Source organism: Anser anser, assembly GCF_964211835.1.
Source record: "Anser anser genome assembly, chromosome: Z".
NCBI lineage: Eukaryota > Metazoa > Chordata > Aves > Anseriformes > Anatidae > Anser > Anser anser.
In genome coordinates, this window is record NC_139723.1 from 86,170,698 (window position 1) to 86,186,724 (window position 16,027).

Genomic DNA, 16,027 nt, shown 5'->3' on the forward strand with positions numbered 1-16,027 from the left:
ACTACGGCTGCCCCATCCCTGTGAGGGGAACCTGGTCGGTGGAAGGGCTTTAGGGCTAGGTGGGCTTTAAGATCCCTTCCACCACGCCCCCTCCTGTGTTTATGAACCCTTTATTTGTCCCAATTTGTCCCAATTTCTATTGTTTAACTTCATTTTTCCCTGGTGGCAACGGGGCTGAGGGGCGTTACAAAATGGCTGCCGCGCATGCGCCGTGGGCGGGCGCGGCGGGTTTGAACGGGGCTGAGGGGCGGCGGCGGCGGCTCCGTCTCGTCAGGGTGCTCCCACCGCGCCGGTCCCTGCTCCGCTGTGTAAGTAACCCAATTTCCCGAGGAATCGCTGCACTAATATTGCTCTGCTTTTATTTTTAAAGGTCAGGAGATTGCCCTGTTTAGTGTCATTTACTTCGTGCTTCCTGCCCCGTTCTCCATTTGGTGGAATAAGAAGCGGTTGCTACGCTTACTGCCTTGTTTAAGTTCCTTTTGCTTCTCTGACAGATTAACATCCTTTTCAAAATTCGGTTTGTGCGCTTAAAGTTTGCTTAGTCTTTTTTTTTTAATGCTTTTTTTTCCTTTTCTCCCTCAGTGTGACGGCGGAGGAAAATGGCTTCTTCAGATCTGGAAGACTTGTGCTTTCACATCAACATGAAGATTTCAACTATTAAAAAGACTCTGCAATTAAGAAGCATAGGTAAGAAAAAATTAAGGCTGGGTTTTGTCTCGGTTTTGGTTCATATCTCCTTGCAGAAAATCAGCGAGCTGGGTACCAGCAAGCGGGAGGATGCTCCTCTGAGAGACTTGTAGGCTGGTGGTTAATGCACCGTATATTCTGTACACCTGGTGGGAAATCCCCCAGATGGGAGAAGGAAAAAATACCTTGTCAAGTTAGGCCTAATTACAAAAGAAGTGAAGCCTAATTACAAAAATGTGCAAAGGAATAGCTGGAGGCTAATACAGGTGTCCTGTCCGAGCGTTCCAGGAGTGCCTCTCTGTGGTGTAAACATGCTGTGGGTAATAAGCTTATTTAATCTGCCATGGTGAAGCTGGTATAAATGTTTTAGGCTCATCTCTTATCCTTTCTTAGACACAGATGTTACAAAGAATCGTAGAAATGGTGTTTGGAGGGGTCATCTGGGCTAACTTTGTGTTTGAAGAGCAGAGGGAGATTGCGAAGGAGTTAATGTTGCTGCTTCTCTGGGGAGGAGATGCTGGCTGGGGAGCATAGAAGATAATCACTGCTTGCGGAGGGGAGGGAAATGGAATTTTGTTTTTGTGTCGGAGATGTTTTGGTTTCCTGGCGTAACGTTCTCACATTCTCTCTTGGACAGGTCAAGAACCGTCCTTCAAATCTATGCTCTGTAAAATAGGACATGAGATGGTCCTCTTGCATGATCTCCTGAATAAAATGGAAATGGAAGTTCAGCAGCAAGAAAAACTGAAGAATTTGCTCAAAGTAATCATTTTTCCGTTTGTAAAATACTGAAAGATTCAGAGGAATCTTTGTGCCTAGTTGTTACTTTCTAGATCCTCAGTGATATTTTTAGATGCATGAGGCTACTTCTAAATGAAGGGGCGTCTTGTTTGCAGCAGTGATGTCATGATCCAAGATTGAGGTGTGCCATGGAAAACTGAGTCTTGATGGTGTCATGCTTTGTGGAAATTTAAGTCACTGGTATCAAACTGTATTTATCTTGCGTACAGCTCTTAAAGCAATTGCAAAAGATTGGGGAGCTTGGTAGGGAATAGGTAATTGAGAGCTTGCTCATCTGTTTGGTAAGGCGAAGTATGTAAATGCTTTTTTATTTAACTGGGCAGCAACAATCAAATACTTTTAAAAACTTGTGAAGCAATGCGAAGTGTTAGCTACTGTTCTCGAAACTCTTCCCTGTCTCCTGTTGGGGTTGAGTGGGGGTTAATGCCTTACAGGCTGTTGTGGGTGTTGCAGAGGGAGTGCTTAGTGGAATCCTCAAGAAGAATGAATTCTTGTGCCACGAACAGAATCGATCAGACATCTAATTTGTGCATGTACGTAGTTTGGACATCTTCCTTTGTAATACCTTTCTCTTTTCTTTGCTTAGAGAAACATTTCTTCTGTTGTTTCTGTTCCTTATGATTAATTCAGAAGGCTTGAGAGAATCAGAAAATGCATCGTCAAGCCATTGCTTTTTCTTCTTGATCAAAATCTTTTTCCCAGATGAGAATGGGATTCTTTGCACAATACTCCTGTAGAACCCGTTGATATCAATGTAGCTGGTGTTAGAGGATTAAAGGCAAAAAGAAGTCGTAATTTTCCATCAAATTTATAAGTAAGAATCTTTTATAAAACCAGCAGTTGAAGCAGATTTCCTGCTGGTTTATTATGTCACAGAACATTAAAAACGCTATTTTTCAAGCTTTGTGCATTGCAAGGGTGGTTTGAGTGGTTGAAAGGGTAGTTTTGTTTTTACATCCATGCAACAGATACCCAAATGAATTGATTAGAAGATATTTATCTGTCGTTTTAGTGTGCATTTTCAGTGCCTTCGTTTGCTGTGTGTTTTTTTCGGAAGGTCTTCTTTGAGGAATATAGATGACTTTCTTGTAGTGTCGCTTCCTATAGTCACCACCACCTTTCCCCTACCCAAACCTGCCACGGTACGTTGTTAAATATTACTCCTTCCCACTCAAATTTCTCTGACACTTTGAGGGCAAGGACAGGAAGATTCACGTTTTCTTTAGCTTTGTTTTGCTGAGCTTTATTTGCTGCTCTTGGGAAATGAGGCAGTAAAGATATAAAACAATGGGAAGAGACCCAAAAACACCCCTTAAGAATTACTTTAACATCATCCTAACAGTAAGCTAATTCTAATTGCACGACATTATTGATGTTACAGATTTCTGATGGTTTCCAACGTTAATTTCAGGAGCTCCAGAAGTCCGCTGAGAGAGATCAAAGCGAAGCACAGCACCTCCGCGAAAACATTCCCCTCCACCTGCCTAAACCGACTCAGAGCTGGTACGTGGTGTGTGAGCGTGGAAGTGTTGCATCCTATGGCTCCCATCCTTTCACCAGGAGCTAACTGTGAACTTTTGGGACCCGAGGTTCTTACATGTATTGATTCTGGAGTTTGCTCCCGATTTTTTTTTTTTTTATTTTTCTTATGTTACTGGGCTTGTGCTAGCGCCGTACCAGGACTTTCAGGACTGAAGGGTGAGTTGGCGATCCAAATGCTGGGGCGCTAGGATGAGGTTGACACAACTCTTCCCCGTACTGAAATGTCAGTTGTCTAAGCACCCTTTCTCCTTCGTCCCCATGTTACCGCTTCTTAGTGCTTACTGTGGAGGATCAGGTAAGTGCAAGACAGGATGTAACTGGTCAGAATCCATCTGTGCTGGTGTAAAAGTGGTCTTCGGTCCTCTTCCCCCAAACCTTCTGGAAAAGATCAGGCGTTTGCTTCAGTGAAGAGGATGGCAGGAGGCTGGAAAGCACAGAAGGAGCACAGTTTGTGAACTCTCACCTTCCTTGGTCCTTGCGTTTATCCTTCTCTTCCAAACCCACCGCCACCAAAATCCCCACGCTTCCCTTTTCCTTGCACACATTCCTCGCGGCTAGCTCCGAGGATTAGCCTCGTGCAGGGCCTCGCCTTCCTTTTCAGACGCTGACGCCTGAATTAGCTCCTGGATTTCAGAACGGATTCGCGCTGTGGCGTGGCACAGAGCAGAGCTTCAGTTGTCACAATTTCGTGTACCAGACATTTTGGGAGTCCAGCAGGTGGCACTCACCACCCTCGACACTGCAGAGCTGTTTGGGGGGGGGAAATAAATAGGGCACGGGGCTGGGGGCTGTCACACCAAGTGCCACATCAGGCCCGGGCCCTGGGAAGAGCAGATGGCACGCTGCCGTGCTGCTCGCCGGCTGTCGGCCCCTTGTCAAACAGATTTCGTCTTGCAGGAAGGTTCAGCCAAAGCAGAGAATCAGTTATTTGTCACGAGTCGGCTCTGCCACGCTGTAATTATTGCTCTTGTGCTTCGCAGCCCGGTCACGTCCTTGTCTTGCCTAAAAAAAAAAAAATCACAAGGTGATGGATACCGTCGAATTTCTTTGCTTCAAAAAGTTAACGGCTGAGTCAGGCTTCCCAAGATCTGACCTCGTCTCGAAGAGCTGTGAAGTGTTTTAAAGCTGCCTGGTAGACCGGAGCTCGGTGCTCCGGTTCCTCCGTTTAAAAACCGAGGCCTCCCGTTCCGCGAAACGTAACGGGACGTTGAATTCTTAACTGCTCTGCGCCGCCTTGGGGCTGCTTCCAATTCACCTGCTGGCGGCTTCCCCGGCAGCGAGACGAGGAGCTGTAACGAAGTCAGCCGAAGCACGCTCTTTGAAAAGGGAGCGTGTGCTTTATTTCTTTCTTTCTCTTGCGGGAGAGACCGGGATTTGTATTCACCCGGCCTCTCAGACGGGTTGGAACGTAAGGCTGTGAATAAGCAGCCTTGAAAACGTAACGGTGTCCCCCTTACTGCTTAGCCGCTATTTATACGCGTGATATCCGTTCATTTTCCAGCGTCGCTGGGCCGGCTGCGAAAAGCGAGGAGCAAACGAAAGCTGCGGAACCTGAACACGCGAAGAAACCTGCCAAGGAGCCGCGATTTATTAAGGAAGCGTCCTTAATAACGGCGGAAGAATTCGAAAGCGTTCCCGCGTAAGTAAGCGTGGTTTCTTCTTAAACCCTCGCACGCCAATTTGGCCAGGAAACCGAGGTTTTGGGGAAAGTGAGCTCTTGCAGGGCTCCAGCTGACAGCTGTTTTGAAATTGGAAATGTTCCAGAGTGAAGCAACGTAGCAGTAGCTCCAGACACGATTCTATGCAAACCTCAAAATGAAATGAACAGAGCTAACCAGGTTCTTTTTCACGCATTTGTTGGGAAGACTGGAAGTAATCTGGGAAAGCCCGAGCCATTTACCTCAAAGATCACTTTAATTGGATGAGCAGGAACGTAGTGGCTCACCAGTGGGTTCTCTGCTTGTTCTGAGAACCGGCGTTTAAGACGAGATGTCAGCTCCTCAGATGAAAGGTGCGGCTATGCAAAAAGCAAAAATGATGAGAAACGCGGTTTTTAACGGACCGTGACGACTGGTTTCTGAAAATAGTGATTTTTGTTTGACTTACCGGTCTGTTATGAGAGGGGGTGAAGAAATTGAACTTTTTAAAGCAAAAGCCACCTCCCACTGAAATCTCCTGAGTTTCTGGAATAGAAACTTGTTCTTTTCCCTACCACCTGCACCTGATTAAGAAATATCCTTGTTCAAAGACCGTGAGACCTTTTCTTAAATAGGATTTTGGGGAACAATTGCAAATATTTCTGGGGGGGGAAAAAAAAAAGCAACAAATCAAGATTCTGTCGATGCCCAAGTTTAATTTGTTATCGAGACTCCGGGTTCGATGTGTTCCCTGACAAGAGTTGCTTCAATAAGAAATGTTTTAATGGCTTTTCTGATTTTTTTTAATGATTTTTGTTTGTGAGTCTGTTTTATTTGGGGCTTTCATATCATCTTTGCTGTAGCTTTCAGAACTTTCAGGTAAACCACGTCTACCAAATTTTCTCCAACCGAATCCGGAAACGAAGGAGCCTGAACTCTGAGTGAATAAGAAGGGATTTGGGGTGGGGGTTGGTTCTTAAAAGGGCGTTTCTATTCTGTGGGTCATCTCTAACGTTTGGTGGATTTGTTCATTAGGTGCATCTCTGGTAGAATTTGGGAAAAGCAGAGCTGGAAGGCGACAATTTTTGGCCTTCACCTAAGGCAAGAGAAGTAGGCGCAGCCAGACGTTGCTTTAACCCCCAGTAAAAGCTGTTATCATCCCTAATCAGCTCTCGAAGTGTTTCGTTATCCTTCCAAAGCGGAAGGTTTGCAGTTCTGCAAACCAAGTTCCTCTCCCTCCTCCTGCAGCCGCGTGAGGATTTAACCGAAAAAATCGAGTTCTTTTCACCCTCTTGGTGCTGAACGCGAAGGAGAACCTTACCCTGACGTTATTAGGGCGCCAAATGTGCAGTCTTCGGTGGCTTCGTGGTTTTTTTTTGAGCTCTGCAGCAGGTATTTAACAAAGGTACGTGCTGTGTTTAGGCACAGCTACGGAGGATCTTGATCAAACAATAGTCTCGCGCAGTAGGAAACCTGCAAATTATCTCAGCCTTCAAATCTGTTCCAGAAAAGACGCCTCTTTTTTTTTTGAAGAACAAAAAAGAATCCGCGCAGTGGATGTCTCAGCGTTCAGTTCGAGGCAAAGGAAAATGTTGGCTTTATTCTTTCTCAAAATTCTCACCACTTAAGGTATTTTTAGAACGCGCGCTTTCATTATAATTCTCCGACAGTAACTTGGGGGAATATACGTTTCTTTTAGCCTAAATATTTTTTTAGGGAGCTGGCCGTTAGGAGCTTCATCTCTTTTCCAGCTGTATCTACGTGGCAGACCGCTGTTAGGCTGTTCTTTGAAGAACGCAGCCCTGTGCTTTGGGTTTTGTACCTATGGATTCAAGGGAGAAATAGGTTTAGGGAAACAAACCGCGCCTTCCTGGCTCTGCTTCAGGGTGAGCTGAGGTCTGCTGGCCTTTTTAAGGGTATTTTATTGATTGTGGGAGCGTAGGACCTCGACTGTAGGTGTTTTAGACTTAATACCTTGGTCTTCGTAGCCTACAAATACCCCTGTGACTATGTAAAAAGGCTGAGGGGTGCACAAAGAGCAATAAATAGCAATTAATGTCTATAGGCCAAGCAGTTCTGTGCTGGCAGGCTGTATTACTCCAATTACACGCGTTTCAGAGGCAGTAGGGCTGCTTTTACTCAAGAAGATGCGTGCAGAGTGGAGTATTTTTATCCAAACGGTTGCATCTCCAACTTTGGGTTAATCCAACGATCCGTGAAGCTGAAAACCGGCGACAAATAACTTCGTGGCGATTCAGTTTGAAACTGGAGGTGATTCCTGGACTATTGAGTTTGTAATTGATTAACTGCTTTAAATTCTTCGTATGTTTGCCGAAGACTGAGGTTTGCCGTTCAGATGAAATGAAACGAGGAGAGGATTTCTTCCTTCATCTATCTCTTCCAACGTCCTACAGCTTTCAGTCAGATGACGTACCGGCCTGAAGAACCCCGTTCGTTCTTAAAATGAATTGTAACGCTTTCCTCGAGGTATTTTAATTCCACACGACCGCCTGCTGATACGGGACCAAACGGAGACGGCCAAATCTGGTTTGTTGCCGTGACTGAAGGGCGATCGAAGGCGAAGTCAAGTTGCAAGGTTGCCCCGGCTTTTGTTGCAGTGCTTCCTGGGGCTTGGTCTTGTGTTCAGTTCGCTGCTTGTCACACGAATTTCAGATTTCATTTCCATTTAATGGCTTCTCAGTTTGCAGCTCTGCGGCTGATTTCCATTTTCCTTTTCCTTGAACGCAGGCCTCTACGTCTCTAAACGCTGCATAGCCTTACTCGCAAATATTCCAATGTTTTGATATTTCCACGTCGCTTTTTTTTTTTATCTGCTGTGCTTCCTGTAGCTCTGGGCTGTCATCAGCAGCCTTTATTATTTTGGTACTAGCTTTACGAAATGCTCTGAAAGCTCAAAAAAAGGATGCTGGTGCTGCGTGTAGTCCAGTAGGCTACACGAGGAAATACAGAAAACAAAACCGATATTTCTTAAAAAAACAAAGGAATGCCTACAAGATTATAATCCTACATTATCTTTTCTCTTTAATATGAACCAAATTTCGCTCCTAGGCAGAAACATTTAATTTTACTTTTGGCCTTTGCCATGTTTTCTGCCAAGCAGGTTGATTTTTTTTTTCTGTTTGTAGTTTAAGTGTTAGGCTATAAATGCAACCTTCATTCCATTTTTGAAATGCTCCTGGAAGTTTAAGGGCAGGATATTTTTTTTTACCTCTTGATTCGGCTTTCTAATGTCCTTCTTTCTGCTTTAAGATTTATTATGGCTTTTTTTTTCCTGCAGCGTTATTAAGCGATCTAATGAACTATCAGGTTTATTCATTAACACGAAGCAGAAGAAACCGCCTCTAACTAGGAGCAGCACGTTCAGGCTGAATAAAGAGGAAAATAAACAGAGAACTTCACGTTCGTGACTCTCTGGCTACTGACTTTGATTTTTTTTTTTTTTATTTGCAGGTATATGAAAGGTCGCTTGACGTACGATCAAATCAACGCCGTCGTTCAAGATATCAACAAGGCCGTGGTGAGCAAGTACAAGATCCTGCATCAGCCTTTGAAATCCATGAATGCATCGGTCAGGAGTCTCTACCACCGATTCCTGGAAGAGGAAACTAAGGATACAAAAGGTATTTTTTTTTTTTTTGCGTTTATTAGTGCCAAATCCATAGCAGGTGGATCTGGCGGTGTAGGTAAGTATAAAATAACCGGACCAGAGGTTAAATGGCTTGTGACAGCAGATGGTTTTCGTGCTGTAGCATCTCATTTTCAGGAAATAGTCTGTCCAGGCACTCTGGTAGTTGGTGGAGTGACCTATAGTAAGGGAGTGTTTAAAAACATCATTTAGAAAAGCTTTAGAACACCTGCTATGACTTCTTCTCAAAACAAAACAACAAAAAAAAGAAGGTAAAACGGAGCAAAACCCAACAACTGTAGACTTAGCGGGGTTTTCCCTCCATCCCCAGCGTGTTGTGACAGTCTGAATCAGATATTTAGAATCCCTCTCCCCTATGGCGGCACCGACAACACCTTGCCGTGGAGGTTCTGGTCCTCCCTTGCTGTAAGGGGAGGAGATCAGAGAACAGTCCGTATAAAATCCGTTGACCGCTCCTCCTCAGCTGCAGTTTAGCAAAAAAGGATTTGTCTTTCGACTGAGTAGTTTCCCCATAACTATCTTTGGTTTTATTTTGTGTGTTTTCGCTCAATGCACGTGATTTTCTCGGCACGTTGTCCCAAAAACTCAGAGAGCAAAACGATTTAATTCGGAGTCGCTCCGAATAGACTCGAGAACCAAACCGCATGCACCGTGGGTTCAGCTTCTTAAGCTAGAACGGACACGACCTACTAAAAATTTGTTGCGAGGCAGGGAAATCGAGGTAATCAGTCACGTTGCGGTGGCTTTGTGGAAGAGACAGGGCTGTCTGATAACCTTAGGAATTCTTCTCGTCTTTAAAGCACAGATGAGCAAAAATGCCCTGAAATGTCTTTGCCGTGCAGCTTACAAGCTAGTTTTTCCAAATATACGTGGCACAGTAGATCTCTCATCTTAAAATCTACTTCTTGACGTTCCTTTCCTGTTGAGAACAACGCCACGGTGTCTCCCTCTCGATTCTTGCCCTCGGCAGAATGCAAGAACACTCTCCCCTTAAATGTTCGCTGTGCGCTCCGAAAAATGGTTGAGAGAGCTGGGGGTGTTCAGCCTGAAGACGAGAAGGCTCTGGGGAGACCTCACCGCAGCCTTTCAGGATTAAAGGGGGCTTATAAAAAAAGATGGGGAGCAGGTTTTTGCTCGGGCAGGTAGTGATATAACATGGGAACGGTCTTATGACTCGCCTCTGATTTGGGCTTGGGTAGATTTTTGTGCAGATAAGCTCTGCTTCAGTCTAGCAACAGCTCGTACACTGTGAATCTGGGATTTCTTGAAACACTTGCTCATCTTCAAAGGTTCTTGAAGTTTGGGTTCAGTAATGGCATTAAATTCAGGTCCACAGAGAAGGAAAAAATGGGCTGAAGCCACAGAAGGGATTCCTCTATGGAAGCGAGTGTTGAAATCTCGTGTGAACGTAAGAGCAGAAGCTGCAATGCCAAGGTTTTTCCTAATCGTGCAAACTCGAGGCTTTTAATTTCTTCGAGTACCTTGGGGCCGGTCTGCATTTTCCTGTTTGTTTTCGGAAAGCTCACTTACAGAACTAGGACGTGCAGCGTCCGAGAGGGTGCGTTGAGTGGTTTGTTTTGTGATCGTCTAGGAAGTCTAAGAAAGGTCTGACAGCCGGTGCTTATCTGACCAGCCCCAAAATGATTCAACGGCTTCATCCGGTGCATTTTTCAGCGTGAGGTTGCACGTTCGTTGATTCGTTCCCTTAAATTTCTGCCGTGAGCGCGCCCGTGCTTGGGATTCCCGCAGTTCCCCAGCCTGGGCTGCTTGCCAGCTGGTTTCGAGACGACCAAAGATGCCGCCTGGTTTGTCAGGGCGCCTTCCCACCCAGCGGGGCGATTCAGGTTCGTTATTGAGTGCACGGGGCTCCTGTTTCTGACCAAACCGCCGCCGCCAGCCTTCAGCCAGCTCTGGTTTCTTGGTAAATAAGCTCCTGCTGTGCTGAAGGCTGCTGCCCTGAATTCTGGGCGAATAAAGGAAGAATTTGTGTTCTGCCCAGGCTCAGGATATCGTTACGCTCCCCGAGATGGAACAGAAAATGGAAATTTTAAGTGGCACTCTAGGACCTCGGTCCCAAAGGCCAGCACATCACCCTTGGACGCTTCTTCAGAGTGGAGTCGCGTCCTGCTCAATCGCTCGTAAGACAGATTTAGAGATGTTTTCATAAAAACACGGATTTTCTTGTGTAAAACTACCTTGCACTTGTTTAATAAAACTTTTCCCAGCATCAGCGGCTTCTTCCTCCTTGGTTAAACTGAAAATGGTCTCTCCTAACTTAGGTGAGGCATCTCTGCCCTCTATTTATTTAAGATGCTGCTGCCTTACTCTAAGGGTAAACGGAGGGAGAATGCTCTCCTCCTTTTTTTTCCGACCTAGATCACCTGTAGCCGTGCAGACCTCTTGCTCGTAAGACTTGGAAGTGTGACGCTATGGAACAACACATTATTTCCCCCTACTTAGTTGTCTGAAAGACAACTGGGTGTTTTTTTTTTTCCCTTGAATTAGCATGCTCCTGGTTTCCGATGGCTTTTCCTTGTTTTCCAGGAGAGTTTTTTGTCGTGGAGGCCGACATCAAAGAGTTCACCCAGCTGAAAGCGGATAAGCGCTTCCACAGGATCCTCAACATCCTGCGCCACTGCCAGCGAGTGAGAGAAGTCCGCGGCTCGCGCCTCGTCCGCTACGTCATCTGCTAAGGAGCCTCCTGGATTCCGCTTGCCCAAGATGCGTGGAGGGCAGAGACGTGAAGAGGTTTTGTCGTCCGCAGGGAGATTCTGCGTGTGGGCATTCCTGTTAGGCTCTCTTAATTTCTAAAAGGCAGTAGCGAGGACCAAAGAGTGTTTTTCCAAGCATCTATTCTACCTTTGGAGTAGCAATATCAAAGGGCCTTGAAGTATTTGAGCTTTATTTCTGAGAACTTGGGAGGGGCTGATGCCTTTTGGTAAATTACAAACGCAAACCAGGTACAGATGCAAACGCAAACCAGGTGAAGTTGGCACACTGTGGTCGTAGGAAGCTCTAATCACGTTTTTAGGTCAGCACTCAACAGTGAAATTAATGTTCCTCTCGTGTTTACGAGGTGGAGACTGTAGTTACTACCCCGTAGCTACCCAAAGGAAGCATTGGATTCTTTTTTTAGTGCCGCCAACCAATTTCCACTTCATTTTCTTCATCTTTTTTTCTTCCTTCGTATCCTAATTGTGCGTTTTGGAGTTCCTTGCGTCGTTTTAACGGGAAGATCTGAGGTGCTTTCAACATTTCCAGTTCTGCTGGCCGTGTGGTTTTCATACTTCATCACGCAGCCAGATTTTTTTTTTTTTGCTCAGACCGACACAGTAGGTCGAAAGAGCAGAGCAGGGATAATTTTTTTTCTGTTGTAGTGAAAATGTTGAGTTACTCGTTAAAAATACTGGTCAAACTCTGCATTGTTTTTATTATAGAAGATTGCTTTCAAAGGATCTGTTAGTGTAGTAAATTCCGGAGTAGAATTGTGATAGATCTCAGCTCTGTGAGTGATAAAAATTGCTTTGATAAGAAGACTTGTAGTCTTTTTTCCTCCATAAGCCTGTATCTGCTGTTATCCCAACAACTATTTGAAAATACCTCCTGTTTTACCCTGTCAGATGACAATTTAATGAGCAAAAGCCCCTGAATGAACTTGGAACCTTCTCAGTAAAAAGATCCTGGCGAGTCCTAAATAACCTTTTCTGCTGAGCCTTTTCCTCTGGGATGTCAAGCTCCGAGCTGATGTCTCCACGTAGTGTTGGAATGGATTTCATCTTCGGTATGGGAAGACGTGCAAAATGAGAATTTCTGTCATTTGTGTTTCCACAGCTGTCAGTTGGGTCTGTTAGATCCGTTTTTACAAAGCTTAGTTTACACTAAGAGAGATTTGGGTCCGTGGATCACCGGGGTCCCTTCCCTCCCTGCTCTCAGCTTTAGGTACTCTTAACAGTCTTTCAAAATTCCGGACTTGTAACCTTTTTCTTAATAAAAAAATAAATTTCTTCATTTAAAAGTTGTGCTTCCTTGCCTTTATTTCGTGTTTGGTTTTTGAAATCTCCAGGCGACTTGCCCCAGACTACCGAACGGCCTAAATTCTGGTTTTCTTCTGCTCCCATCTGACTCCTCAGCTCTCCGGGAGGTCCTGTGGCACAGGTGCCACCAGAGGGACGTTGGTCTGGTGGACGTGGGACTATTGCGGTAATTTACAGCGTGTTGACCTGCCTTCCTGGGTGATTTATGCTGTGATTGCGTGGCTTTAACTTTAAAAGTGTGGGGAAGAAGTAAAAAGAGCCCCAGGTAGCCCCGGAAGAACTTTTTGGTAATGGGTGTTGCTCGTGCCAGCTCGCAGTTGGATTGCGTTCGCCGCTCCTCCGCGGCTGCTTGTTGTCAACGGGTTTGTTTGATTCTTAGGCTGAGGCTGTGGTCTTACAAATCGCTTCCTGCTAAATATTAAAACCCAAAAAACTGACGTTACACAGCATCACCATGAACAACCAAAAGCAAGGTCAAGTCCCGATGGTTTTGTCAGCTTTTTTTCTGCTTGGGCACCATCGCTGGGGTTTTTTGTACTTGTTTTGGTCTGGGTAAGCTTAGTTGCTACCAGATTATTATTTTTTTTTTCCTCTGCCTTTGTAATTACTTTTAATGTTTTGTTGTGGGGATTTGCAGTTTGTGATTAATTAGATGTCGGTTAACAGCTTTCAGTCTGTTACTACGGAATTTTTAATTTTCTAAGCTATTTTCCCTCGGGCGGGTTCTCGCAAACGGGCTCGTTATATTTTAAGCCCGTATCCTTAACGTCGTGTTTTCGTTCTTTCTTTTGCTTCTCACGAGGAAGCTGAGCAGTTGGGATCGCAGACGCTTGTTATACCCTTCTGCTTCTCTTCCTCCAAAAGTTAAAGACTTGTGAGCTGGAAAAGAGCAAAGCCGTGGCGTCTCAGGTGCTCGACAAGCTCCCGTCTCCTTCCTCGGATGGCGCGTTGGTGTTTCCAAAATGTTTTCGAGACAAAGCGTTCGTCTCCGTGAGTCACCTCAAAACGTGGCTATCCGGCTCCCGCCGGTGTACGCTCACTTATTTCTCTTTGGCTGCAGTTCCCCTTAATCTTTCATCAGCACACAACCGGCGCTGGCGTTACGTATCGCGACGATCCTGCCAGGTAGCTTCGCGTAATAATACTCCTCCAGAATTTAGCGACCGCGCAGCTTTCCAGTGCGAACTTGCACTCCTCCGAATGCCAGCTTTTTCTCCGATGCTTCATCTCCTGCAAACAAGGAAATAAAGCTGAGGCGCCGCGAATTTAATTACCTGATGGGCGAGAAAGGAATCGTGTGTTCTCCTCGCAGCCTTAATCCTGCTCTCTGCGGGGCATGACTCAGTTCCTTCCCTCACACCCTGTAAGGAGCAGGGGGAGCGGATGATGAGTGTGCAGGACCAAAGCCTGCACCTAAAAAGCTGAGACAAACCCAAGCTGGTTTTTAAAACGCTCTCTATTCCTGTTGTTTCGCTGTTTTGTTCTTCTAAAAACAACAACAGCAAAAGCTTTTTGTTCTCCTTAACTCGTCTTCTGAAGAGGCACCGGTGGAAATAATTACCAGTGGAAATAAAATGCTCAAAGCTCTCAGCCGTAGTTTGTGTGGTGCTACTTGTTACTTCAGGAGGCAGCAACTTCCATCTGTGAAAGCACATGTTCCCCTTCGCGCTGCCCCTGAGGAGGAACAGAAAACAAGCACTTCACGTCACTCACGCTGGAGCTCGGCTTACAGCGAGTTAACGTGGAGCAAAACCCGCCGGTAACGGTGTAAAGGAAGACTGTGAAAATAACGTCGTCGATAGGAAGGACTTGGAGAGAACAGCTTTCGCTTTCTGAGTTAGGAAAGGTCTCCTGTGTGCGCGCGCACCTTCAAGTGACTCTCAGAAGGGTTTCTTGCAGCTTTAAGGGGCGCGCTGATAGTGCCAGGGTGCTCACCTGGCTTCAGCCGCTTGGTCCACGTCCTTCTGAGACCAGCGCTGGTAATGCGGATGTCACCTGGGTGGTGATTGTTTCCCGGCACCCAAATATCCGCACCACGAAATAAAACCGGCGTTAGGCATCCCGGGAGAACAACTGGTGGAGCTGTGAGCCCTGAAAAACAAGCAAACAAACAAAAAAAAGCTTATTTTAGTAATTAAAATTAAAACCTTCTCATCTATGTTCCTCCTATCTTGTACGATTTCGGTGGGAGCTCAGCGCTGGGACTTCATTTTGGTCCCTGCCGTATTTACACGATCATTCGTAATCCGGTTTTGCTTTTATAGGAGTTTTCCTTGAGCACTTGATTCTTACCAGAGCGGACCCGTTAAGGGGCGTTAGCTGCAACCAAAAACAAGAGCTGTGCTAAATTTGGGGCTTGTGCGCGATAACCAGGAGAATATATAAGCGGCTACGGAGCTTAATACCCTGGTAATGAGGCTTACCGTTTTCCACAGTAAAGCACAAAAACTAAACGAGGCTTTCTTATTAAGCAGCTGACTTTTTTTTTAATAAAAAAAGTCTCTAACTTGTCATCTCGCATTTTCCTGGGAATTGGGATGCAATTAAAACGGAGAAAGGCTTTGTAAAATGGAACCGCTTTAAACGCGCTGATTTTTATGGCTAGGCAGGAGCACGGAACAAGTTTATTACTACGCACGCTGCTTTCAAAGCCGAACAAAGGCTGAATAAAAACCAAGAGGTCGGAGAAACCGTGATCAGAACCAATTAAGCCTGTTTCTACTTTGATGTATTAGGGCGTAGCCTCTGCTTCCTCGCAGGGAGAATTCCCTCGGATTTGGTTGAAAATTGGTTGTCCCATTTCCCCGATTCTTCAGGGATCTTTACGGGTTTGCTGAATGCAAATAAACCAGACGAAGAGTGGAAACAGGAATGGAGAAAGACCCGCAGAAGAGGCTGATCCATGCTGAAGTTTGCCTTTTTTTTTTTTTTCATTTTATTTTTCGATTTATCGGGGAATTCGCTCCCGAGAGGAGCTCAGCCCCATCCCCACGCATCTGTGTGGCCAGCGGCACCTCGCTCCCGGCTGCTGATGCAGCTTTTCTGGCTGTGCGCCAAGCAGCAGCGTCTCGATTATGAGCTAATATTTTACGTTTGCTCTGCTGAGAAGCCTAAATAATTAAATTTCCCCGTGGCCCGAGCAGGCCAGGAGTCGGACGAGCTTCGCAGACGGGGGCTTAAAAGATGTGCTGGCGTAAATGGCTCTGCTACCTGGCTGCTAGCTCCTGAAGAGAAACCCGCAGCGCTGATCATCAATAATTCAGCTGTGGCTCGGCAAAATCAGCTTAACCTTTGGGAACGCGCCGAGGTTCCTCTTCTGTGCGGCCTTCGTTTTCAAAGCAGAGGGATGATTCATTCGTTCGCAGCAGCTCGCAGGCCGTGCTTCTTCCGAGGCGGTTTGTTTGGGGGAAACAGCCGTGAGCAAGGGCGGCAAACTATTCAAATGTGTTTCTACTAGTCCCTGTTTTCCTCGTTGTTTTAGCAGTCTATTATTTTTATTTTTTTTTTTTTTCGTGATATCTGCAGGGAGGAGAAATCCGAGGCAGGCTGGGGATGAGCTGGTCCACGGAGATGTGGCGGGAGTGAGCCGGTGGTGAGAGGAGCACGGCTTAAAATGGGAATCGGTCACATGGGGCTATTAAAAGGAAGCCAATAAAGTA

The 16,027-nt window shown here is 45.7% G+C and overlaps 1 protein-coding gene across 1 annotated transcript; it reads left to right on the forward strand.

Moving 5' to 3' along the window:
* The first annotated feature begins 152 nt into the window (after positions 1 to 152).
* On the forward strand, positions 153 to 12,349 carry LOC310889342 (SKA complex subunit 1-like). Its single transcript, XM_083816661.1, has 7 exons — positions 153 to 308; positions 583 to 687; positions 1,325 to 1,449; positions 2,900 to 2,991; positions 4,532 to 4,669; positions 8,139 to 8,308; positions 10,879 to 12,349. Exons 2-7 carry the CDS (start codon positions 600 to 602, stop codon positions 11,025 to 11,027), a joined length of 762 nt encoding a protein of 253 aa, XP_083672787.1. The 5' UTR covers positions 153 to 308; positions 583 to 599; the 3' UTR covers positions 11,028 to 12,349.
* Positions 12,350 to 16,027: the final 3,678 nt, after the last annotated feature.

Coding starts and splice junctions, on each gene's coding strand:
- LOC310889342 (XM_083816661.1), top strand. CDS start 600: ATGGCTTCTTCAGATCTGGAAGACTTGTGCTTTCACATCAACATGAAG. Junction 688..1,324: donor TCTGCAATTAAGAAGCATAG/GTAAGAAAAAAT, acceptor TCTCTTGGACAG/GTCAAGAACCGTCCTTCAAA. Junction 4,670..8,138: donor GAATTCGAAAGCGTTCCCGC/GTAAGTAAGCGT, acceptor TTTTATTTGCAG/GTATATGAAAGGTCGCTTGA.